This window comes from Pygocentrus nattereri, chromosome 3, assembly GCF_015220715.1.
Source record: "Pygocentrus nattereri isolate fPygNat1 chromosome 3, fPygNat1.pri, whole genome shotgun sequence".
NCBI lineage: Eukaryota > Metazoa > Chordata > Actinopteri > Characiformes > Serrasalmidae > Pygocentrus > Pygocentrus nattereri.
Window position 1 is genome coordinate 50,777,169 of NC_051213.1, and position 26,722 is coordinate 50,803,890.

Consider the following 26,722-nt stretch of genomic DNA (forward strand, 5'->3'; position numbering starts at 1 on the left):
GACGTGGCTTGTCAAATGAAAAACATACATACACACCTAAAAATAGATGGTTCTCCAAGGGTTCTTCAGTAAAGACAGTGGTTCTGTAGAGCCACAAACACTCGAAGAACCCTTGTGAAATGTGACATGGTTCTTCAGATGGATGGAGAATGTGTTGTATACGGCTCTATACGCTCTTTAAAAGGTTCTATATAGCACCGAAAAAGGTTCTTCTATTGTTATGATGTCAAGTGTGAGGGTTCTATATAGCACATTCTCCGCCGGTCTGAAGAACCCTTTTGAGAGACAATGAACCACTTAATCACGCAAAGGGTTCCAAAAAATATCATGATATATATTATGTGTCATGAAAATGTTTGCAAGTATCGTGATATTATCACTTCTGCCATATCGGCCACCCCTGGCTCTGCTGCAGGGTGTCTATGGCAGGTTTATGCTGTTTCTCTGCCGTTTAAATTGCTGTAAAACAAATTTATTTTGTGGGAACAGGATAAAAGGAGCCCTTTATTCATGTTGACAGTACAATAAACGCTTTGAAAGGATTAAAAGTGGCATTAATATTTATTTATTTATTTATTTATTTGTGCATAAATATACCAGATTGTTTTTTTAAAGGGTTGAGAGGGAGGCAGGTGGAAAGGTGAAGATGCAAGGAGTCGAGGTCGTAAAGGTGGAGGACTTCAAATATCTTGGGTCAACCATCCAGAGCAATGGACAGTGTAGAAAAGAGGTGAAGAAGAGGCTGCAGGCAGGATGGAGTGGGTGGAGACGGGTGTCAGGGCTGATGTGTGACAGAAGGATAGCAGCAAGAGTGAAAGGGAAGGTCTACAAGACAGCAGTGCGTCCTGCTATGATGGACGGTTTGGAGACTGTGGCTCTGTCTAAAAGACAGGAGGCTGAGCTGGAGGTGGCGGAGATGAAGATGCTGAGATTTTCATTGGGAGTGACCAGGCTGGACAAGATTAGAAATGAGCAGATCAGAGGGACAGTGAAGGTGGAGCAGTTTGGAGATAAAGCCAGAGAGGCCAGGTTGAGATGGTTTGGACATGTGTTGAGGAGGAATAGTGGATATATTGGGCAAAGAATGTTGGAGATGGAGCTGCCGGGTAGAAGGAGAAGAGGTAGAGCTCAGTGAAGGTTTATGGATGTAGTGAAGGTGGACATGGAGATGGTTGGTGTGAAAGTAGAGGAGGCAGTGGATAGGGCAAGATGGAGGCAGATGATCCGCTGTGGTGACCCCTAAAGGGAGCAGCTGAAAGAAGAAGAAGAAGAAGTTTTTAAAGGGTTCTTTAGTAATGAAAATGGTCCTATATAAAACCACGAGCACGCAAAGAACCGTTTGCATGCGTAAAGGGTTCTGTGCATGGTGAAAGGGATCGGTGACGTTTCACATAGAACCTATAGAGAACCTTTTTGAAAATGGTCCTTTGTAGCACCCAAAAGGGTTCTTTTATTGTTACACGTTTGACATCTTAATAGCAGAACCCTTTTTGGTGCTCTGTAGAACCATGTACAACACACTCTCCGTCAATCTGAAGAGCCATTTCACCATGCAGGAGAACCTTTTAAGCATGTAAAAGGTTCTTTGAGTGTTCATGGTTCTATATAGAGCCGTTGTCTTTACTGAAGAACCCTTGAAGAACCGTGCTTGGTAAGAGTGTAGGTTAATAGGTGCTGTTTATTGTGCTCTGGGCCGGACGATGACTCTGTATGGTTTGGTCTTCAGGACCACCGTGGCCACGCCCCTCAGGTCAGGAAGCTCCTCTGGGCTTTCAGGGAGGAACTGGAAGTCTCGCAGCAGGTACGCCGTGAAGAGGAACAGCTCCACTTTGGCTATGGTTTCTCCGAGGCACAGCCGAGCGCCCCCTCCGAACGGCATCAGCGCCCGCAGGGAACCCCCACCGCCCTCCAAAAAGCGCTCTGAAACACAGAACACGCTCAGCACCACAGCAGCTTCCGCTCCTCATCTCCAGGAATTTTTGCTGGAATCTAATGGGCGATTAAGCGTTTTTTTACCCGGCCTGAAGCTGTACGGGTCAGTCCACACCTCCGGGTCGTGATGGGCCCCGAATAAATTGGGGATGACGACCGTGTTCTCGGGGATGAAATATCCTGCAATGCTAAAAAGACAATGACCTTGTATAAAATTCCCATTTACCATAAACTCATACTGAGGACCAGATTAAAACCAGGTCATCTGTCTGCTCCACACTGATCAGCTTTATTTGGTGACATTTTTTATTTTGTATCTTATTACATTATTAACATATGTAGTGCAGGTGGACATGGAGACGGTTGGTGTGAAAGTAGAGGAGGCAGTGGATGGGGCAAGAGGGAGGCAGATGATCCGCTGTGGCGACCCCTAAAGGGAGCAGCCGAAAGCAGAAGAAGAAGAAGACGACATTTAACATATTACAAAAGCTTGAACAGAGATTTGTCACGTATGGATGGTGATTCGTAACTTTTAATGTCACAAACTGCTTCACACGAGGGGCAGGAGTCAAGTGCAAGTTTAATTCCGGATGCAAGGTCGGTGATAACAAGCAGGAGGTCAGAAATCCCAAAAAACAGGCCACAGAAAGCAGACAAATCCAAAGAGGGCAAATCCAAAAGAGTAGTCAAAACAAACCAAGAGGCAAAACACCAGAAAACCAAATCATAAACATAAACGCTCAGAATTGCGGAAAAACCAAACAAGACTTCGCAATGAGCGCCTGCAAACGCAGGGTATATACACACATGATGGCAGACTACAGAGGTCAAAAGATCAAGGAATGCCTAGTATTCGGGAGAGGGTGACCTCCTGTGGTGGGGAGGAGAATGGCAGGCGGCAGATGTGACAGAACCCCCCCACCTGAGGGGCAGCTCTCGACGCCAAAGATGATCTACGATGTGGTCGACCTCTGGGCCTGGGAGCAGGACGGTCCGGATGACCCTGTGAAAATCTGAAATCAGAGATGGGATGTCCTCCGTGGCTACCCAGGATCGCTCCTCTGGACCGTACCCCTCCCAGTCCACCAAGTATTGAAGTCGACCACCACGCCTTCTAGAGTCCAGCAAAGAATGGACTGCATAGGCCGGAGAACCATCAACCTCAAACGGGGGAGGAGGAATGAACAGGTTTAAGCAAAGACACATGGAAGGTAGGAGCTATTCGGCAACTTCTGGGCAACTCCAATTTATAAGAAACTGGAGTTATTTGACGAAGAATCCTGAAAGGTCCAATGAATCAGGGTGTGAGTTTCTTACATGTAAGTTTTAACCTTAAATCTTTCGTGCATAACCAAACCCTTTGCCCTGGTTGAAAAGGAATTGAAGGTCATCTGTGCCTATCTGCATTTATCTTAAAAACCTACCGATTTCTTGGTTAAGCCGTTCTACTTGCACGTTCGATTGTGGATGGTACCCTGACATGAGACTTACATTGATGCTGAGCAGTTTACAAAATTCTTTCCACACATGGGAAGTAAATTGAGGCCCCCTATCAGATACAATGTCTTCAGGTAGTCCATAAAATCTAAACACCTGATTGACCATCGCCTCAGCAGTTTCGAGCGACGTTGGCAGTTTCTTCATGGGGACCAACCTACAAGATTTCGAAAACCGATCAATTATGACTAAAATGGTTGTAAACCCCAGAGAATTAGGCAAATCTGTTATGAAGTCAATACTAATGTGTGACCATGGCCGTTGTGGAATGGGCAAAGGTGCCAGTTGACCTGTAGGCAATTGTCTGGGAGATTTAGATTTAGATTTAGCCTTTACAAAATCATTGGCATCAGACTCCAAAGTATTCCACCAAAACTTATTCCTAAGTAAGCCAATGGTTTTATTAATACCAGGATGACCAGAACTTGGTGTAGCATGTACCAACTCTAGAGGTTTTGACCGCATTGCTGTGGGTACATACTCACGACCTAGTGGGCAATCTGGAGGAGATGGTTCATAAGTTTTAAACAGTGATTCTACATTTTGAACAGTTTCTTGTAACTCTTCAGCTGTGATAAATAATGGATAAACAGTGAATCTAATGTTTGAACGGTGACCGGAGTGGACAGTAGCGTACCTGCTGTTTCGTTTGGCTTTGTGTGGGACGGCGAGTGGAGCGACGGGCCTCAGTCTCAGCATCTCATTAATCAGGGCACAGAGATACGGCAGCCTGTGTCTGTCACTGTACTGAGGATACTGTCCCTTTAACACACTGAACAGCTCCTCATAGACTGCAGTCTGAACCTACAGAGCAAGAGAGGAGGACAGCAGAGAGAGAAACAGAGGAATCAGTAGAAACAAAAAGAAACGGAAGGCAGGAGAAATGTTTTATTCATTACAGTGATAAGGAGAGTTTCAGCCCCGAATGAGACACAATACAGGACTGAAACGCAACAGCACCACCTAGCAACGTCATAGGAGCCATCTGCAACAATCTATCACTAACCCAGCAACCACATACCACAGCAACCACCCGAGATACCATAGCAACCACCTAGCAACGTCATAGGAGCCATCTGCAACAATCTATCACTAACCCAGCAACCACATACCACAGCAACCTCCCGAGATACCATAGCAACCACCTAGCAACGTCATAGGAGCCATCTGCAACAATCTATCACTAACCCAGCAACCACATACCACAGCAACCACCCGAGATACCATAGCAACCACCTAGCAATGTCATAGGAGCCATCTGCAACAATCTATCACTAACCCAGCAACCACATACCACAGCAACCACCCGAGATACCATAGCAACCACCTAGTAACGTCATGGGAGCCATCTGCAACAATCTATCACTAACCCAGCAACCACATACCACAGCAACCACCCGAGATACCATAGCAACCACCTAGCAACGTCATAGGAGCCATCTGCAACAATCTATCACTAACCCAGCAACCACATACCACAGCAACCACCCGAGATACCATAGCAACCACCTAGCAACGTCATAGGAGCCATCTGCAACAATCTATCACTAACCCAACAACCATATACCACAGCAACCACCCGAGATACCATAGCAACCACCTAGCAACGTCATAGGAGCCACCTACAACAATCTGTCACTAACCCAGCAACCACATACCATAGCAACCACCTAGCAACGTCATAGGAGCCACCTGCAACAATCTATCACGAAGCCAGCAACCACATACCACAGCAACCACCCGAGATACCATAGCAACCACCTAGCAACGTCATAGGAGCCATCTGCAACAATCTATCACTAACCCAGCAACCACATACCACAGCAACCACCCGAGATACCATAGCAACCACCTAGCAACGTCATAGGAGCCATCTGCAACAATCTATCACTAACCCAGCAACCACATACCACAGCAACCACCCGAGATACCATAGCAACCACCTAGCAACGTCATAGGAGCCACCTGCAACAATCTATCACTAACCGAGCAACCACATACCACAGCAACCACCCGAGATACCATAGCAACCACCTAGCAACGTCATAGGAGCCACCTGCAACAATCTATCACTAACCCAGCAACCACATACCATAGCAACCACCTAGCAACGTCATAGGAGCCACCTGCAACAATCTATCACGAAGCCAGCAACCACATACTACAGCAACCACCCGAGATACCATAGCAACCACCTAGCAATACCACAGAAATAATCTGGAACACGATCACAGTCACCTAGCAACAGCCTGGTGGCCACCTGACATATCATAGCTACCATCTAACAACCGCCCAAAATACCATAGCAACCACCAATGCCCCCACCGACACCATAGAAACCACCTGGATCACAATCATAGCCACCAATCAACAGCCTAGTAGCCACCTGGGATACCGTAGCAACCACTTAGCAGCACATGAAACAACATAGCAATAGTCTTGCGACACCTAGCAACCACCTGGGATACCATACCAAGCACCTAGCAACACCACAGAAACCACCTGGAACCACATGGGAGTAGCCACATGGGATACCATAGCAACCACCTACCTACAACCACAACCACATGAAGCGGATAGCAATAACCCCCCCCCATCTACCCACGTCTTCCCTGTTAATGCAGCGCTGCACGTTCTCCTACCTCTGGTCTGTGTAAGAGGAAGGCCACGGTCCAGCTGAGCCAGGCTGCGGTGGTCTCGGTTCCTCCTATCAGCAGGTCCACTGTGGTCATGTGCATCTGAGTGTCAGTCAGAGTCTGTGAGAGGAACAGCAGATACAGCTAATTCAGAACTGAAATAAAGAGGAAAAAGTAAAGACAGCGGTTCTGTATAGAACCAGGAACACTCATTTGCATTCTTCGAAGAACCACTTCACCAGGTAAAGAACCATTTCACCAGGTAAAGAACCACTTCACCATATAAAGAACCACCTCACCAGGTAAAGAACCATTTCACCAGGTAAAGAACCACTTCACCATGTAAAGAACCACCTCACCAGGTAAAGAACCATTTCACCAGGTAAAGAACCACTTCACCATGTAAAGAACCACCTCACCAGGTAAAGAACCATTTCACCAGGTAAAGAACCACTTCACCATGTAAAGAACCACTTCACCACGTAAAGAACCACTTCACCATATAAAGAACCATTTCACCAGGTAAAGAACCACTTCACCATGTAAAGAACCACCTCACCAGGTAAAGAACCATTTCACCATGTAAAGAACCACCTCACCAGGTAAAGAACCATTTCACCAGGTAAAGAACCACTTCACTATGTAAAGAACCACCTCACCAGGTAAAGAACCACTTCACCAGGTAAAGAACCACTTCACCATGTAAAGAACCACCTCACCAGGTAAAGAACCACTTCACCACGTAAAGAACCACTTCACCAGGTAAAGAACCACTTCACCATGTAAAGAACCACTTCACCACGTAAAGAACCACTTCACCAGGTAAAGAACCACTTCACCATGTAAAGAACCACCTCACCAGGTAAAGAACCATTTCACCATGTAAAGAACCACTTCACCACGTAAAGAACCACTTCACCATATAAAGAACCATTTCACCAGGTAAAGAACCACTTCACCATGTAAAGAACCACCTCACCAGGTAAAGAACCATTTCACCATGTAAAGAACCACCTCACCAGGTAAAGAACCATTTCACCAGGTAAAGAACCACTTCACTATGTAAAGAACCACCTCACCAGGTAAAGAACCACTTCACCAGGTAAAGAACCACTTCACCATGTAAAGAACCACCTCACCAGGTAAAGAACCACTTCACCACGTAAAGAACCACTTCACCAGGTAAAGAACCACTTCACCATGTAAAGAACCACTTCACCACGTAAAGAACCACTTCACCAGGTAAAGAACCACTTCACCATGTAAAGAACCACCTCACCAGGTAAAGAACCATTTCACCAGGTAAAGAACCACTTCACTATGTAAAGAACCACCTCACCAGGTAAAGAACCACTTCACCAGGTAAAGAACCACTTCACTATGTAAAGAACCACCTCACCAGGTAAAGAACCATTTCACCAGGTAAAGAACCACTTCACTATGTAAAGAACCACCTCACCAGGTAAAGAACCACTTCACCAGGTAAAGAACCACTTCACCACGTAAAGAACCATTTCACCAGGTAAAGAACCACTTCACCAGGTAAAGAACCACTTCACCATGTAAAGAACCATTTCACCAGGTAAAGAACCACTTCACCAGGTAAAGAACCACTTCACCAGGTAAAGAACCACTTCACCATAGCGACGGGCCAGTGTGGTGAGGTGTATGGGCAGGTGGTCTCGGGTCAAGTCCAGCATGTTTCCCAGCAGGGGGAGAGTGGGGGGTCCGGGGAGAGAGGGAGAGAGAGAGGGAGGGGGCAGATGAGAGAGGGTGTGGGGAAGTTTGGGCACAGCAGCTGGACAAATAAGAGAAAAACCTACATTTGACAAGGAATTCTACTAAATCAGTTCAACCTGAGCTCAGATTCTTACAGTGATTCTGCTCTGATTATATATATAAATAAATAACATCATTTATAGGTCTCTTTCTATTGGGAGGAGGCTGTCCCAATCCCTAACCCTAAACTTACACTTGGAAAAAATATGTTTATATATATATATGCATATATAATATGTGTATATATTTGCATTTTTTCAATGTTTTTAAAGTGTCATTTATATTTTTATTTTAAAGTGAAATTAAAAGTAGAGTTGATTTATAAAGAATTCAGTGTTAAAATAAAAAATGCTGTCCCATGTTCTCACGTCACTACTGAAACACAGAGTTTTAGTCTGTAGGCGGAGCCTAATTTTAGCCATGCCCCTGCATTGTAGAGCAGGAAGTGAGGCTGCATCCCCGTCCCTCATGGCCACGTGGTGAGTTTGAAAGTCATTGAGGAACATTAAGAATCGTCAGTGCCCACTCGCCGCTCAGCCGGCAGCTCGTTGCTACGTCAGTAACGAGCTCCGCCCACTCGCCGCTCAGCCGGCAGTTCGTTCTCCAGCTCCTTACACTAAATTCCCAAACTGTCGTCTCCACTGAGCAGCTTTTCAGTCGGCAGCAGAAGAACAGCTGAACAACCTGGAATCAGCCAGAAATGAACCCAACACCATTCGCCAGCCGTGTCTGATCTTCAGAGTCGGACCAAATCAGACTGAGCCGTAAAACTGACCCAATATCAGGTTCAGCTCAGTTTGGTCAGTTTGTCCAGATCAGTATTAATGTTGTTTTGTTCCAGCCGGTCTGTAAAGCTTCTTACAGCCCGTTTAGTTTGGCGAATGGTGTTGGGTTCATTTCTGGCTGATTCCAGGTTGTTCAGCTGTTCTTCTGTCTCAGCTGCCGACTGAAAAGCTGCTCAGTGGTGACGACAGTTTGGGAATTTAGTGTCGTCTCGTCTTCAGAGTCGGACCAAATCGGCTGTCGGTCAGATGTGATCTTAACAGTGTCCGTTTTCTGTTTGTGGCGAAGTCACAAGTAAAAACGTTGAAACGGCTCGAGCGTCTCCTACAGCTGTCAGAGTTGTTGCTTAGCAACAGCTTCTCAGCGGCGTGATACAGTGTTTGTGATGTTCTGGTGAAATAACAGCAGTTAGAACGCAGCTCAACCAATCAGCTCGCATGGCTGGAAATACCTGTTGTATAATACACTTCATTGGTGCGATACAATGACATCCTCTATCACAGCAGTGATAGATATTTTAATATTTTATCAAATATTTTACATTATTGTAATATTGTAATATTTTAAAACTACAGTTTATTTACTATCTTCTGTGCTGTTTCCTCTGATGTTTCCTCGAGATGCTGTAGAAGTGAGGCTGTGAGGGTCCCGCCTTCCTTACCACCACCTTTCTGTTAAAAACACATAAACAGGTTGTAGAGAATTATTTCCCAGATTGAGGCCCAGTCCTGCCTGCCGTGTCGTTAGCCTCAGAGAACGACCTCACATTCGGTACATTTATAAGCTGAAACATCTTTTTAGACGTGCGAGTTATTTGCATATTTTTGTACCTTAACCTCATCCAGATGGTCTCTAATTAGCTCGTCCCGTCTAGCTACCTCTTTCATAAGACGTGAAAAGGGAGGATTTGGCAACCTCTGTTAGGAGAAAAGATAAAAGCAAAGTAAACTTTAGGTCCAGAATGAAGTTGTAATAAAATTAGTGATGTAATAAAAATTTCCAGAATTTCATTGGTAAAAATAACATATTTGTCAGAAATGTAGGCATAATATGATTTTTAATATTATTTTCATTTTTGATGGCTCACAAACCAGGAACATTTATCACTATAAGACAGCAAAACATGTGCTATAAAAAGAGTAATAAATGGCAAAGTTTGAAAGATCTGATATATACTGGTGTGGAGATATAGAGGGCCAAATCAGAATGAAATTCCAATAAAATTAATATCCAGAATACATTTCTGATAAAATTAATCTTTTATTAAATTAATATCCAGAATGTCTCATATTTCAAAAGTATTTTTTTAAATATTGAGGCAGAAATCCTGACCAAATTGTTTTGCAAAATAACATGAATTTCAAAACAACAATATATTATTAATAATTTTATCACTGTCTTAGTAAAAATGTTATAATCGTATTATTTTGCGTTTTTTCAGAATTTTAAAAATAATCATTTTAAAAATAATATTATCTAATATTATAGACTGCATTATATTAAATGAATAATCATTCTATATATTATATTAATGTTTTTATAATTAATTATTATAATAATTTTTGCATGTTCGTTGTCGTTACTCTGAGCAGAGGGAAGGAGTCCAGCACTGAGATCCACGGAGAACCCCACAGAGAAACGATCTCATTCAGACAGCCATGCAGGTTCTGCAGCTCTGCGGAACTTTTCTCATACTAGTGAAGGGAAAATGGGAAAAATGGGATTTTTGCGCAGATTAGAAAATCTTCTTCAGTGAAAAGTATAATTGATTATTATTGTATATTTTTTAAATTATTCATTAAAAATACTGGTGCATTGTTTTTGCACTGTAAAACACTGCAGTAGATATCTTAGTAGGACTATTATGGGATTATTTAGCTTATTTCTAGACGTTTTGGCTCGTTTTCAGTGATTTTAAGTCATGAAATCTCGCTGTAGCAGATCAGGTGACTGATTTCAATCATATTTTTTACTACAATCAAAATTGTCTGCCAGTATAGTGACATAATTTTACCCCTGGAAATCACTTAAAACAAGTAAAAACTTCTGGGAATGTGCTAAATAACCTTATAATAAGTGTACAGTAATATCAACATGAGGCATATTGAAATATGAACCAGAGCAAAGATCTTTTCCCTTCATAAGATGCTCTTTTCTGTAGTGTACAGTGTATATTCCACCCAGATCAACATTCAGTGGACATATGTCCAAATCTTATCAAAATAATCCAGCTACATCATGACTTAATCAGATTTCATGAGGAACTGAATTGTTTAATGATTTCAATCCTCCCCTGTAGCACAGACTGTATGTTATATTGATCATTACTAACTGATTTCCCGAATGCCAGAGTAGTGATGACGTTACTGGCTGCTACAGTAAAGTCCTCAGACAGATCCACAGGCCTCTCCCTGTAGTCCAGCAGCACCTGGTCCAGAAACAAACAACAGAACAGTAACAGGACATGATCCACACAGTCGCTCTGACAGACTGTAATACTCTACAGGAAGCGTAGGGGGCGATACGGCTTCTACTGTTTCATTTAAAAAGCTCTATAATGTTCATATGATCCACACAGTCGCTCTAACAGACTGTAATACACTACAGGAAGCGTAGGGGGCGATACGGCTTCTACTGTTTCATTTAAAAAGCTCTATAATGTTCATATGATCCACACAGTCGCTCTGACAGACTGTAATACACTACAGGAAGCGTAGGGGGCGACACGGCTTCTACTGTTTCATTTAAAAAGCTCTATAATGTTCATATGATCCACACAGTCGCTCTGACAGACTGTAATACACTACAGGAAGCGTAGGGGGCGATACGGCTTCTACTGTTTCATTTAAAAAGCTCTATAATGTTCATATGATCCACACAGTCGCTCTGACAGACTGTAATACACTACAGGAAGCGTAGGGGGCGATACGGCTTCTACTGTTTCATTTAAAAAGCTCTATAATGTTCATATGATCCACACAGTCGCTCTGACAGACTGTAATACACTACAGGAAGCGTAGGGGGCGATACGGCTTCTACTGTTTCATTTAAAAAGCTCTATAATGTTCATATGATCCACACAGTCGCTCTGACAGACTGTAATACACTACAGGAAGCGTAGGGGGCGATACGGCTTCTACTGTTTCATTTAAAAAGCTCTATAATGTTCATATGATCCACACAGTCGCTCTGACAGACTGTAATACACTACAGGAAGCGTAGGGGGCGATACGGCTTCTACTGTTTCATTTAAAAAGCTCTATAATGTTCATATGATCCACACAGTCGCTCTGACAGACTGTAATACACTACAGGAAGCGTAGGGGGCGATACGGCTTCTACTGTTTCATTTAAAAAGCTCTATAATGTTCATATGATCCACACAGTCGCTCTGACAGACTGTAATACACTACAGGAAGCGTAGGGGGCGATACGGCTTCTACTGTTTCATTTAAAAAGCTCTATAATGTTCATATGATCCACACAGTCGCTCTGACAGACTGTAATACACTACAGGAAGCGTAGGGGGCGATACGGCTTCTACTGTTTCATTTAAAAAGCTCTATAATGTTCATATGATCCACACAGTCGCTCTGACAGACTGTAATACACTACAGGAAGCGTAGGGGGCGATACGGCTTCTACTGTTTCATTTAAAAAGCTCTATAATGTTCATATGATCCACACAGTCGCTCTGACAGACTGTAATACACTACAGGAAGCGTAGGGGGCGATACGGCTTCTACTGTTTCATTTAAAAAGCTCTATAATGTTCATGATCCACACAGTCACTCTGACAGACTGTAATACACTACAGGAAGCGTAGGGGGCGATACGGCTTCTACTGTTTCATTTAAAAAGCTCTATAATGTTCATATGATCCACACAGTCGCTCTGACAGACTGTAATACACTACAGGAAGCGTAGGGGGCGATACGGCTTCTACTGTTTCATTTAAAAAGCTCTATAATGTTCATATGATCCACACAGTCGCTCTGACAGAGTGTAATACACTACAGGAAGCGTAGGGGGCGATACGGCTTCTACTGTTTCATTTAAAAAGCTCTATAATGTTCATATGATCCACACAGTCGCTCTGACAGACTGTAATACACTACAGGAAGCGTAGGGGGCGATACGGCTTCTACTGTTTCATTTAAAAAGCTCTATAATGTTCAGATGATCCACACAGTCGCTCTGACAGACTGTAATACACTACAGGAAGCGTAGGGGGCGATACGGCTTCTACTGTTTCATTTAAAAAGCTCTATAATGTTCATATGATCCACACAGTCGCTCTGACAGACTGTAATACACTACAGGAAGCGTAGGGGGCGATACGGCTTCTACTGTTTCATTTAAAAAGCTCTATACTGTTCATATGATCCACACGGTCGCTCTGACAGACTGTAATACACTACAGGAAGCGTAGGGGGCGATACGGCTTCTACTGTTTCATTTAAAAAGCTCTATAATGTTCATATGATCCACACAGTCGCTCTGACAGACTGTAATACACTACAGGAAGCGTAGGGGGCGATACGGCTTCTACTGCTTCATTTAAAAAGCTCTATAATGTTCATATGATCCACACAGTCACTCTGACAGACTGTAATACACTACAGGAAGCGTAGGGGGCGATACGGCTTCTACTGTTTCATTTAAAAAGCTCTATAATGTTCATATGATCCACACAGTCGCTCTGACAGACTGTAATACACTACAGGAAGCGTAGGGGGCGATACGGCTTCTACTGTTTCATTTAAAAAGCTCTATAATGTTCATATGATCCACACAGTCGCTCTGACAGACTGTAATACACTACAGGAAGCGTAGGGGGCGATACGGCTTCTACTGTTTCATTTAAAAAGCTCTATAATGTTCATATGATCCACACAGTCGCTCTGACAGACTGTAATACACTACAGGAAGCATAGGGGGCGATACGGCTTCTACTGTTTCATTTAAAAAGCTCTATAATGTTCATATGATCCACACAGTCGCTCTGACAGACTGTAATACACTACAGGAAGCATAGGGGGCGATACGGCTTCTACTGTTTCATTTAAAAAGCTCTATAATGTTCATATGATCCACACAGTCGCTCTGACAGACTGTAATACACTACAGGAAGCGTAGGGGGCGATACGGCTTCTACTGTTTCATTTAAAAAGCTCTATACTGTTCATATGATCCACACGGTCGCTCTGACAGACTGTAATACACTACAGGAAGCGTAGGGGGCGATACGGCTTCTACTGTTTCATTTAAAAAGCTCTATAATGTTCATATGATCCACACAGTCGCTCTGACAGACTGTAATACACTACAGGAAGCGTAGGGGGCGATACGGCTTCTACTGCTTCATTTAAAAAGCTCTATAATGTTCATATGATCCACACAGTCACTCTGACAGACTGTAATACACTACAGGAAGCGTAGGGGGCGATACGGCTTCTACTGTTTCATTTAAAAAGCTCTATAATGTTCATATGATCCACACAGTCGCTCTGACAGACTGTAATACACTACAGGAAGCGTAGGGGGCGATACGGCTTCTACTGTTTCATTTAAAAAGCTCTATAATGTTCATATGATCCACACAGTCGCTCTGACAGACTGTAATACACTACAGGAAGCGTAGGGGGCGATACGGCTTCTACTGTTTCATTTAAAAAGCTCTATAATGTTCATATGATCCACACAGTCGCTCTGACAGACTGTAATACACTACAGGAAGCGTAGGGGGCGATACGGCTTCTACTGTTTCATTTAAAAAGCTCTATAATGTTCATATGATCCACACAGTCGCTATGACAGACTGTAATACACTACAGGAAGCGTAGGGGGCGATACGGCTTCTACTGTTTCATTTAAAAAGCTCTATAATGTTCATATGATCCACACAGTCGCTCTGACAGACTGTAATACACTACAGGAAGCGTAGGGGGCGATACGGCTTCTACTGTTTCATTTAAAAAGCTCTATAATGTTCATATGATCCACACAGTCGCTCTGACAGACTGTAATACACTACAGGAAGCGTAGGGGGCGATACGGCTTCTACTGTTTCATTTAAAAAGCTCTATAATGTTCATATGATCCACACAGTCGCTCTGACAGACTGTAATACACTACAGGAAGCGTAGGGGGCGATACGGCTTCTACTGTTTCATTTAAAAAGCTCTATAATGTTCATATGATCCACACAGTCGCTCTGACAGACTGTAATACACTACAGGAAGCGTAGGGGGCGATACGGCTTCTACTGTTTCATTTAAAAAGCTCTATAATGTTCATATGATCCACACAGTCGCTCTGACAGACTGTAATACACTACAGGAAGCGTAGGGGGCGATACGGCTTCTACTGTTTCATTTAAAAAGCTCTATAATGTTCATGATCCACACAGTCACTCTGACAGACTGTAATACACTACAGGAAGCGTAGGGGGCGATACGGCTTCTACTGTTTCATTTAAAAAGCTCTATAATGTTCATATGATCCACACAGTCGCTCTGACAGACTGTAATACACTACAGGAAGCGTAGGGGGCGATACGGCTTCTACTGTTTCATTTAAAAAGCTCTATAATGTTCATATGATCCACACAGTCGCTCTGACAGAGTGTAATACACTACAGGAAGCGTAGGGGGCGATACGGCTTCTACTGTTTCATTTAAAAAGCTCTATAATGTTCATATGATCCACACAGTCGCTCTGACAGACTGTAATACACTACAGGAAGCGTAGGGGGCGATACGGCTTCTACTGTTTCATTTAAAAAGCTCTATAATGTTCATATGATCCACACAGTCGCTCTGACAGACTGTAATACACTACAGGAAGCGTAGGGGGCGATACGGCTTCTACTGTTTCATTTAAAAAGCTCTATACTGTTCATATGATCCACACAGTCGCTCTGACAGACTGTAATACACTACAGGAAGCGTAGGGGGCGATACGGCTTCTACTGTTTCATTTAAAAAGCTCTATAATGTTCATATGATCCACACAGTCGCTCTGACAGACTGTAATACACTACAGGAAGCGTAGGGGGCGATACGGCTTCTACTGCTTCATTTAAAAAGCTCTATAATGTTCATATGATCCACACAGTCACTCTGACAGACTGTAATACACTACAGGAAGCGTAGGGGGCGATACGGCTTCTACTGTTTCATTTAAAAAGCTCTATAATGTTCATATGATCCACACAGTCGCTCTGACAGACTGTAATACACTACAGGAAGCGTAGGGGGCGATACGGCTTCTACTGTTTCATTTAAAAAGCTCTATAATGTTCATATGATCCACACAGTCGCTCTGACAGACTGTAATACACTACAGGAAGCGTAGGGGGCGATACGGCTTCTACTGTTTCATTTAAAAAGCTCTATAATGTTCATATGATCCACACAGTCGCTCTGACAGACTGTAATACACTACAGGAAGCATAGGGGGCGATACGGCTTCTACTGTTTCATTTAAAAAGCTCTATAATGTTCATATGATCCACACAGTCGCTCTGACAGACTGTAATACACTACAGGAAGCATAGGGGGCGATACGGCTTCTACTGTTTCATTTAAAAAGCTCTATAATGTTCATATGATCCACACAGTCGCTCTGACAGACTGTAATACACTACAGGAAGCATAGGGGGCGATATGGCTGTACCTGTTTGAGGTGCAGAGCTTGTTTTTCTATAACAGAATGCAGGGAATCAGCAGTGCAGCGATGCAAAGCACTATGGACAATCCGTCGATGGGCCTTCCATCCTTTACTGTAATCACCCAGAGAGATGCTCCACCCACCACCTGAGACCTTGCCACCTGCGAGGTACAGGTGCGGAGAAGATTATAGTGCTGTGTTTCTCAGAGGTGACAGTAAATAAAAGGGACACTGAACTGAATGAATGCTATGTGAATGGTGATGGTGAACACTAGCAGGGTGGTGGGAATGATATTACCCGTGTATGAAGGTGGTCTTCCTGCGAAGTCTGACCACTTTTTGACCAGGGCCTCACGAATGACCTCACTGCTGTTTAGAATCACCATGGCTGCATGAAACATAAACTATTAAAGTTAAAAGCTGTGTATACCCCAGTTCCACTGGTAGTTCCTCACTGGTTCAGATCTTTGCAAAACTGAGTCATTGTGATTCTATCATTTTTATTTTGAGATACTGAGTCATATTTTGACATTCTTAATACACATACAAACATATTTTATATATATATATATGTGTGTGTGTATAATACATGTGAGAATGTTTCTCAAAATAATATTTTTCAAAATAATGAGATAATATCTCAAAATAATGGCTTTGCATCTCAAAATAATATAATATCAAAATAAAGAGATAATATCTCAAAATAATGACTTAGTGTCTCAAACTAATGAGACAATATCTCAGAATAATAAAGTAGCATCCCAAAATAATGAGATAATGTCTCTAATGACTTATCATCACAAAGTAGTGGCATATCAAACACTTAATAATGAAAAAATAACAGTTAGCTGCTGTGTTTTTAATGAATTGGTGTGAATGTCTGTAAGTTTCAGCCGTTAAAGCTTTAAACTCTGTAAACAGATGAAAAGGTTCTCATTAACTGGTGCTGCCGCAGTAGAGGCGGTAGATGTTTCCATAGCGACGGGCCAGTGTGGTGAGGTGTATGGGCAGGTGGTCTCGGGTCAAGTCCAGCATGTTTCCCAGCAGGGGGAGAGTGGGGGGTCCGGGGAGAGAGGGAGAGAGAGAGGGAGGGGGCAGATGAGAGAGGGTGTGGGGAAGTTTGGGCACAGCAGCTGGACAAATAAGAGAAAAACCTACATTTGACAAGGAATTCTACTAAATCAGTTCAACCTGAGCTCAGATTCTTACAGTGATTCTGCTCTGATTATATATATAAATAAATAACATCATTTATAGGTCTCTTTCTATTGGGAGGAGGCTGTCCCAATCCCTAACCCTAAACTTACACTTGGAAAAAATATGTTTATATATATATATGCATATATAATATGTGTATATATTTGCATTTTTTCAATGTTTTTAAAGTGTCATTTATATTTTTATTTTAAAGTGAAATTAAAAGTAGAGTTGATTTATAAAGAATTCAGTGTTAAAATAAAAAATGCTGTCCCATGTTCTCACGTCACTACTGAAACACAGAGTTTTAGTCTGTAGGCGGAGCCTAATTTTAGCCATGCCCCTGCATTGTAGAGCAGGAAGTGAGGCTGCATCCCCGTCCCTCATGGCCACGTGGTGAGTTTGAAAGTCAGTGAGGAACATTAAGAATCGTCAGCGCCCACTCGCCGCTCAGCCGGCAGCTCGTTGCTACGTCAGAGTAACGAGCTCCGCCCACTCGCCGCTCAGCCGGCAGTTCGTTCTCCAGCTCCTTACACTAAATTCCCAAACTGTCGTCACCACTGAGCAGCTTTTCAGTCGGCAGCTGTGACAGAAGAACAGCTGAACAACCTGGAATCAGCCAGAAATGAACCCAACACCATTCGCCAGACGTGTCTGATCTTCAGAGTCGGACCAAATCAGACTGAGCCGTAAAACTGAGCCAATATCAGGTTCAGCTCAGTTTGGTCAGTTTGTCCAGATCAGTATTAATGTTGTTTTGTTCCAGCCGGTCTGTAAAGCTTCTTACAGCCCGTTTAGTTTGGCGAATGGTGTTGGGTGACGTAAAAAAGCATAACGTTCACTAACAAGCGTCCATCTGATCTGATCTGACAAGCATGCTACAATCTTTAGACTGATCAAACTTGTTCAGTTGAACTGCAGAGATTGTGACCTACAGATCTAAAAACCCTTGTAGTGATTGGGTTCCTTCAGCTACTGCACAGAGACTTGCCACCTTCAGAAGTTTTCTGATGACTCTGCAATAGTTGGATGTATCAGCAGGGGTGATGAGGACGAGTTCAGGGTGACGGTGAAGGACTTTGCCGCATGGTGCGAGCGGAACCACCTGCAGCTCAATGTGACAAAGACAAAGGAACTGGTGGTGGACCTGAGGAGGGACAAGGCACCGGTGACCCCTGTGTCCATCAGGGGGGTCAGTGTGGACACTGGCAGATTATAAATATCTGGGTGTGTATATTGACAATAAACTGGACTGGGCTAAGAACACTGACGCCCTCTACAGGAAGGGCCAAGGTCGTCTCTATTTTCTGAGGCGCCTGAGGTCCTTCAGCATCTGCACAAAACTCAATACCACACAGTTCATATGGGTAATAATAATAATAACTATGTGCAAAAACTCAGAGGGACAGTAATTTGAACTGCTTTATACTAGATGATTAATATTTATCATCACAGTCACTTTACTGTGTTCAGAAGAGCTTAAATCTCATGTACAATATTCCAAATTTCTCTTTATCTTTGTTTTAAATGATTAAAGTGTTTATTCTTTTACATAAATGGCTGCAACTGTAACAACTGCAATTTCCCTCTGGGATCAATAAAGGATTCTGATTCTGATTCTGATATTGTACAGAGACATGCCTGTCAAACATACTACAACCTTTAGTTTGGTAAAATAGGTAAAATGCTCTCAGAGATGAACTCAGAAAGCTGCAACACTTTGCCAGGCGAGAGACCAAAGACCTTACGTTTAAAACCATTTGTGTTGCCTCTCAGCACATTTTGTCTCGTAAAAGCACAAAACAACATTCAAATGAATAAACACAAGCATTACAGTCAGTGCAGTTAAATGTATTTCTCATGTAGTGTGTTTGTCAGGCGTGTCTCTCTACACTACGAGTGATTTGAGGTCTGTACGTCGTGGACGTGCCACAGTGTCAATTTCTTTCTAGAAAAAACTCACTAAAATTCAGTCGAGGCATATTTTACCAAACTAAAGGTTCTAGTATGTTCGTCAGGCGTGTCTCAAACCAAAGCTCGTATGTTATTTGCATTATGTTGTTTAATTCAGTTCGAGTCATTTTATGTTGCAGTAGGTTTGTTCAGTGTGTCCCAGTTCAGTTTGTAGGTCCGCTGCACACGCATTTAGACCGCCTAATTTGCTGAAGTTATATACGTGTTAATGTCAGGTTTTGATTTTCACATCATCTTTGTGTTTCAGTAGGTTTCAGGTCTTTATAATCAACACCAACAAGCTGCTCATGTATGTGGATGTTTTACGTTTTTAAGCAGTACCCACACTTTACAGACGGTCTCTTACCTTCCAGCTATTTTCATCATATCTGCTCAGCCAAATGGAAAGACTGGGTATTTGACGAAATATAAAGATGGTAGTTTGTTGTCTGTTTTACCACGATTTAGAAAAATGTTATTTCAGAAAATTTAGAAGGTTGTTGTGTTCTCACCCGTAGACTGACCTCCACCCAGGTGTGTTTGTCTGTGACGCTGTGCTGAAAGATGGACGATTAGCTTCCACACAGTGAAGAGCAGAGCGGCCGTTCCCGCGGTCAGCACTGAGACGTACATGCTTAGACAGTCCTCTGAACTGAGCCTGCAGCCTAAACCCACCTTATCCTTTTATCACCTCCCCCTCGTTCGACCTAGCCCCTCTGTGTTTGTGTAGGCCTCCTCTGGCAGATCAGGGAGAGGTCAGTATTGTTGTGGCCTTCACGCCAACGTCGTAAAGAGCAAGAGAAACAGACCGCTCAAGGTGTGAGTCTTATTCATGATATTACAGTAAACAATAGCTGATAGATTACACCTTTCAGGCCTTGAATTCAGATTCCGGTCCTGGGTTTTGTGTTTGCTGGTAGATGTGATGCTGAGTGACCAAACAGTTTCATCAAATTCATTCAGTTAACCACCAGTGATTACAAAACACAGGGGCTCTTATTTATCACACATCTTGACAAGTGAAATTATCTTAAATCTACTTGATATTTCTAATACAGAGAGATATAAAGTTTCCTATAGGTTATTAAACTTATTTCTAGACAATTTTTTACTTGTTTTATTAAATTTTATCAAGTAAACCAGCCAATAGGGGTGTAAACCAGCCATTAGGGGTGTAAACCAGCCAATAGGGGTGTAAACCAGCCATTAGGGGTGTAAACCAGCCATTAGGGGTGTAAACCAGCCAATAGGGGTGTAAACCAGCCAATAGGGGTGTACTTTGTGTGCTTCTGGTTCCGGTCCCAAGCCCGGGTAAATGGTGAGAGTTGCGTCAGGAAGGGCATCCGGCGTAAAACTTGTGCCAGGACTATCATGTGGATCACAAATATGATGCCATACGAGAGAGAGAGGAGGACAACGGGGGGAGAGATAGTGGATCAGGAAGTGCAGAGATTTAGTAAGGTGGAAGTGAGGGCAGCTTTAAAAAGGATGAAGAATGGAAAGGCAGTTGGTCCAGATGACAGACCTGAGGAGGTATGGAGATGTTTAGGAGAGAAGGCAGTGGACTTTTTAACCGGGTTGTTTAACAAAATCCTGGAGAGTGAGAGGATGCCTGATGAGTGGAGAAGCAGTGTACTGGTCCCCATTTTTAAGAACAAGGGTGATGTGCAGAGCTGCAGTAACTACAGAGGTATAAAGTTGATGAGCCACACCATGAAGGTATGGGAAAGAGTTGTTGAAGCAAGGCTAAGGCGAGAGGTCCAGATCAGTGAGCAGCAGTTTGGTTTCATGCCCAGAAAGAGCACCACAGATGCAGTGTTTGTGTTGAGAGTGTTGGTAGAGAAGTACAGAGAAGGTCAGAAGGAGCTGCATTGTGTCTTTGTGGATCTAGAGAAGGCAGATGATAGGGTGCCAAGAGAGGAACTGTGGTACTGTATGAGGAAGTCCGGTGTAGCTGAAAAGTATGTTAGGGTGGTGCAGGACATGTATGAGGATAGTGAGACAGTGGTGAGGGGTGCAGTTGGAGTGACAAATGGTTTCAAGGTGAAGGTGGGGTTACATCAGGGATCAGCTTTGAGCCCCTTCTTGTTTGCAATGGTGATGGACAGGTTGACGGATGAGGTCAGGCAGGAGGCTCCATGGACCATGATGTCTGCAGATGACATTGTAATCTGTGGTGAGAGTAGAGAGCAGGTAGAAGAGAATCTGGAGAGGTGGAGGTTTGGACTGGAGAGGAGAGGAATGAAGGTCAGTAGAGACAAGACGGAATACATGTGTGTGAATGAGAGGGAGGCAGGTGGAAAGGTGAAGATGCAAGGAGTAGAGGTCATAAAGGACTTCAAATATCTTTGGTCAACCATCCAGAGCAATGGACAGTGTAGAAAAGAGGTGAGGAAGAGGGTGCAGGCAGGATGGAGTGGGTGGAGACGGGTGTCAGGGCTGATGTGTGACAGAAGGATAGCAGCAAGAGTGAAAGGGAAGGTTTACAAGACAGTAGTGCATCCTGCTATGATGTTTGGTTTGGAGACTGTGGCTCTGTCTAAAAGACAGGAGGCTGAGCTGGAGGTGGCGGAGATGAAGATGCTGAGATTTTCGTTGGGAGTGACCAGGATGGACAAGATTAGAAATGAGCAGATCAGAGGGACAGTGAAAGTGATTGGCAGCTGGGTGGAGCGGCCGCTGTTGCTGCCGTCACCTTGATGCAACTGGAGAAGGGGCTGCGGTGGCAAGGATGTGGCCCTGGGTGAGGACTAGGGGAGGAATCCTTAGCGCCAAGCACCCTGAACATTTGTGCTGGCTGGGATTGCGTGCAGACAAGATACTTGTCTCGGGCTGCTAAGCTGCCTGGAATTTGAAGAGAGGGCTATGTAGCGTCTCGACTGGCCCTGCTTCCTCCTAGAAGCTCAAGAGGCATGGCCATGCGAAGGGCCATGCTGGGAGTCTCATGGGAGGTGCACAACCTCTGGGATTCCTTGCTGTTGTTTATGTGGATGTATGTTGATTAAAAGCTGTGTTATGTGTGTTATTTGTGTTATTTTGTGTCTTGGGTGTATGTTGCTTGTGTGTCTATGGGTGTGTTGGCGAAGGGGTGGGGGTGTCACTCTGAGGTGGAAGCCGACTTCCTCCCCTCTTTGGTTGTATGTGATGTGCTTTCCTGCCCTGGTGATTAATAAAGAGCACTTCTTGTGGTGGAAGTCATGGCCTCCCTGTGTCCAACTCTGCATCAACACCGCAGTAGATCACACTACAGTGGGCTGAAATGGGGGGCTATTAAGGAGCATTGTATGGTTCAGAGGGTAAATGCAGTCATGTAGGTGGCTGTACACTGAGCTTCTGTGTGGTTTATTGTATGACTTTAATAGCTGAACTTCATCCTGACTTATTACTCCAAGACTTGGGCTATAAAGAAGCCATTCACTGGGGATGAAGTGGTGATTCAACATGTATCACGGATGTAGTTGTACAGCTGGACAGCCAATCAAAGGGCCACAGTGTAAACGGCAGTGAAATCCCATTCACAGCCAAACCAAAATCCAACCTTAAACCACTGTCCAGAAATGGATACAGCAGCAAAATGCAGCGTGGAAAAGCAGTTAGGCTAATAAACGGCGCTCTGGTGAGCTTTTCACACGCACTGCTTAATATTTCAGTAACTTATTGAAGCCATTGGTTTGTGGCTTATAAAATTGTGCTGGTGTAGAATATCCCACCCAGACAAAAGCAAGTTGGTTGGTAACGCTGGAGGAGCTGAACACTGTTTATTTTAACTTTAAGACCCAAGATTACTCTCCGTCATCACTCCAGACCCACAACATCCTCGCTTATTGGTTGAGAGCCGCCATGGTGTTCAGCCGTATCAGAAGCCGGAGACACCAAAAGCACACAAGCAATCCACACCATCCTCCATCTCCACCACCTCCTCACCCCTTCTGAACCTCCCACCAATTTTGGAGACGCTGGATTCAGCTGGATCGAGGCTGTTGCTGTCTCTGTCAGTCAGTCCTCGGGTTCGGCAAAGAATTAGCCCAGCTTCTCCTCCACCCTCACCTACTGCCTCAGGAACCCAACAACCCCCCCATCAACCTCCATCACACTCACCATCTAGGAGCTAGTGAAAGCTGCCGTGCTGAAGTTCAGCTCTTCTCCGCTGAAAGGGAAGAGGTCACACCATTTTCAAGTAATCTGGCAAATGGATGTTTTTCGAGTCCACGCTTGCTGATTGGATTGGGCATTGCCCTGGTGTATCGCAAAATTCGCAAAATGGGGGCAGCTGTCCACGGCCCCTTGAAGCTGCCCGACATGATTGATGTGGTGGGCAGAGCTGTCAACACTCAGACTTTGACTGTAAGTCGTACTCTGGATAACATCGTGGAGAAGTTGGCGGCTTTGCAACGGAAAATGGATCGCTGGAGTGACCACAATGGACTTGGTGAGCTACCGTAAAAAAATACGGCTACTCGCTCGAAGCCTGCAAACCTTCTTATCTGCTTTCGGCTCCTCGTATCAGCGCGGGCCTTGGCCTTGGCTGGTACATCATATCTCCTCCGGAGGAACACTGCTGCGAGACCCTCTCTTATCCTCCTCCCCCTCTTCCCTGGATCTGCTGATTGTTGACTCTGCCTGGGCCCGATCAAGGTTGTCTCCATGGCGTTTGCTGTGTTATCGCCATTCCACCCTGCGAACTGTGAGATACCTGGACTGGGATGCCGAGCAGGGCGCCTTCTTCAGGCCCTTATCCCCCCCCCCCCCCTCCACTCCCCCCTCCCCCCTCCCCTCCCTCCTACCCCCTCCCCCTTCCAACGCCTTCGCCGCTTTACCCCCCTGGTATGGTATGACGGGTCTGTTGATCAGCGCCGGATTCATGGCTGCAGATCCGGATGGCCGCTTACTACGCTGGATTTGTCTGCACCCCCCGCCCCCATCCCCGTAGCAAGTTATGGACTTTGTGTGTGTGGAACTGTGTGCTAATGCTGAGGTGTTTTTTTCTCTGTTCCTAGACTGAGTTCCCTTAGGAACTCAGTCTGGGGGGGGTTTTTTGTCTCCTCCCTTACCCAATGTATTCTGTTTCTCTGTTTCTCATGCCGTCTTCCTGTCCTGTCTCCCCCCTTGTCATATTGTATGTGCTCGGACGGGTTGATCATAATTTCGCTGGTTACTTTGGTGACTATGTGACAATAAAGGCTTCATTCATACTCATACTCATGAGCTCTGTGTTCCAAAGCTGCATTCTTGGCCACTACATCATAGCAGGCTGCTCTCAAGTGAAGGAACCTTTGTAGACAGCCAAGAAATGCTGACTGTGTTCTGAGTGATTTCAAGGAAGTATCAGTTGTTGAAGGAAACAAAAACAGCACCACGAAAACGATGGAAAACAAAGCCGGTGGAGCAGAGCTTGTTTAAAACATAAGTTGTTCATGTCCTTGAATTCGTCTTCGTTACCTTACAAAGTGTATAAGGACTGATTAATGAAAGCGTTCCTCTGAATATCGTATATTATTTAGAAGTATTTGTGTGAATGTAGTTTAATGTACTACATCGGATCATCTCCTCCATTTCAGCTCCCTCATGAGTTTGGCGCCGCTCTGGTGCCGTCGCCACGCAGCCTCGTTAGTGCTGCTCCATTTGTGTGACCAATAGGCTACTAGGGAGGAGTCTTCATAGGACAGTCCTGCTGAGGACCTGCACTACCTCGGCTGCAGTCTAGGATTTGGAACGCAGTTACAGTGATGATCTCAGTAGTACATGCTATCAAAATACTCCTCTCAAGGTTAGATCACTCCCAAACAAAGTCCTTAGAAATAAGTTAGGAATAAAGGTTCTGTGCAGGTACATTTTTGTTCATCAAGGTACAAACAGTGTAAATGTGCCCTCAAAGGAACAAGTTTTTAAAGGTCCAATTGTGTACCTTAAATAAGTTGTTCTCGGGTGATAAAGTTCATATTTGTACCTTTTCATAACCGAATGTTTTAAAACAGAACAGTAAAAAAAAGCCTAGAGGTGAGACGGGGTGTGTGGAGTCTTTGATTTTTCTGAATATTCCAAATTAGGATTTAGAGGTGATTTGATTTTTCCCCCAAGCATTCCTATTTAAAACTTTGGGGAGATTGTTTTTCTGAATTAATTTTTTGGAACATTCCAATTTAGAATGCTGAGAAGATTTGAATCTTTTGGAACATTCCAATTTAGAATGTTGAGGAGATTTGAATTTTTCAGAACATTCCAATTTAGAATTTTGCGGAGATTTGAATTTTTCGGAACATTCCAATTTAGAATGTTGAGGAGATTTAAATTTTTCAGAACATTCCAATTTAGAATGTTGAGGAGATTTTAATTTTTCAGAACATTCCAATTTAGAATGTTGAGGAGATTTGAATTTTTCGGAACATTCCAATTTAGAATGTTGAGGAGATTTTAATTTTTCAGAACATTCCAATTTAGAATGTTGAGGAGATTTTAATTTTTCCGAACATTCCAGTTTAGAATATTGAGGAGATTTTTCTTTCCTATTTAAGATATTTTTTAAATGTACATTTTTCTGAACATTCTTATATAAACTTATAGAAATTAGATTTTTCTGAATGTCCATTCATTCCTATGAGAAAAAATATCAACTTTGAATGGCTGCTGTATGAAGACAAAAACCCCAATCAGCCCCAAAACTACACCTCCCACACATCCTGCACAGCCCAGTGGTTCTAAAAGTCAATGTATCAAAATGTTTTCATAAGAAGACTAAAAATATCAGTGAGCTGGGTTTGTTAAACCAAATAATGATCCAAACAAACTGAACTCTGACGTCCAGATTGGTTGACTGTTGTTGTGCTTTATTTGTATTTCTACAAAACCTCTTTAAGAGACGTCACATGTAAAAAACAACACACATTCACAGAGAGATTCTCTAAACCACTAACAGGGCCTGGAACGACCGCCAGGGAGAAAAGAGTGGAGATAAAACGAGAACAGTTCCTTCCTTTAGTCTGAAACCTTTAACATCCACCAGAATGAGCAGTGCATTCATTTCAGCAGCACAGAAACTGCTGGAGAGTTTATGAGAAAATACTTAGAATACATAAAAACATAATATACACTGCATGTCCAAAAGTGAGAGTGTGCTGCAGGAACAGCCTCGACTCTTCTGGGAAGGCTTTACTCTAGATTTTGAACATTGCTATGAGGATTTGATTGAGCATTACTGAGGTCAGGCGCTGATGTTGGATGGTCAGTTCTGGACCACTAACTCATCCCAAAGGTACTGGATGGAGCTCCATCAC

At 43.6% G+C, this 26,722-nt stretch overlaps 1 protein-coding gene across 1 annotated transcript; it reads right to left on the reverse strand.

Moving 5' to 3' along the window:
- Positions 1 to 1,644: 1,644 nt before the first annotated feature.
- On the reverse strand, positions 1,645 to 17,426 carry LOC108412663 (steroid 21-hydroxylase). The gene is made up of 11 exons (XM_037537330.1): positions 17,243 to 17,426; positions 16,600 to 16,689; positions 16,308 to 16,462; positions 10,960 to 11,055; positions 10,211 to 10,321; positions 9,458 to 9,544; positions 9,212 to 9,298; positions 6,072 to 6,185; positions 4,067 to 4,233; positions 2,017 to 2,120; positions 1,645 to 1,920 (listed from the first exon to the last, which is right to left on the reverse strand). The coding sequence occupies exons 1-11, from the start codon at positions 17,334 to 17,336 to the stop codon at positions 1,679 to 1,681; spliced, it is 1,347 nt and encodes a 448-aa protein (XP_037393227.1). The 5' UTR covers positions 17,337 to 17,426; the 3' UTR covers positions 1,645 to 1,678.
- Positions 17,427 to 26,722: the final 9,296 nt, after the last annotated feature.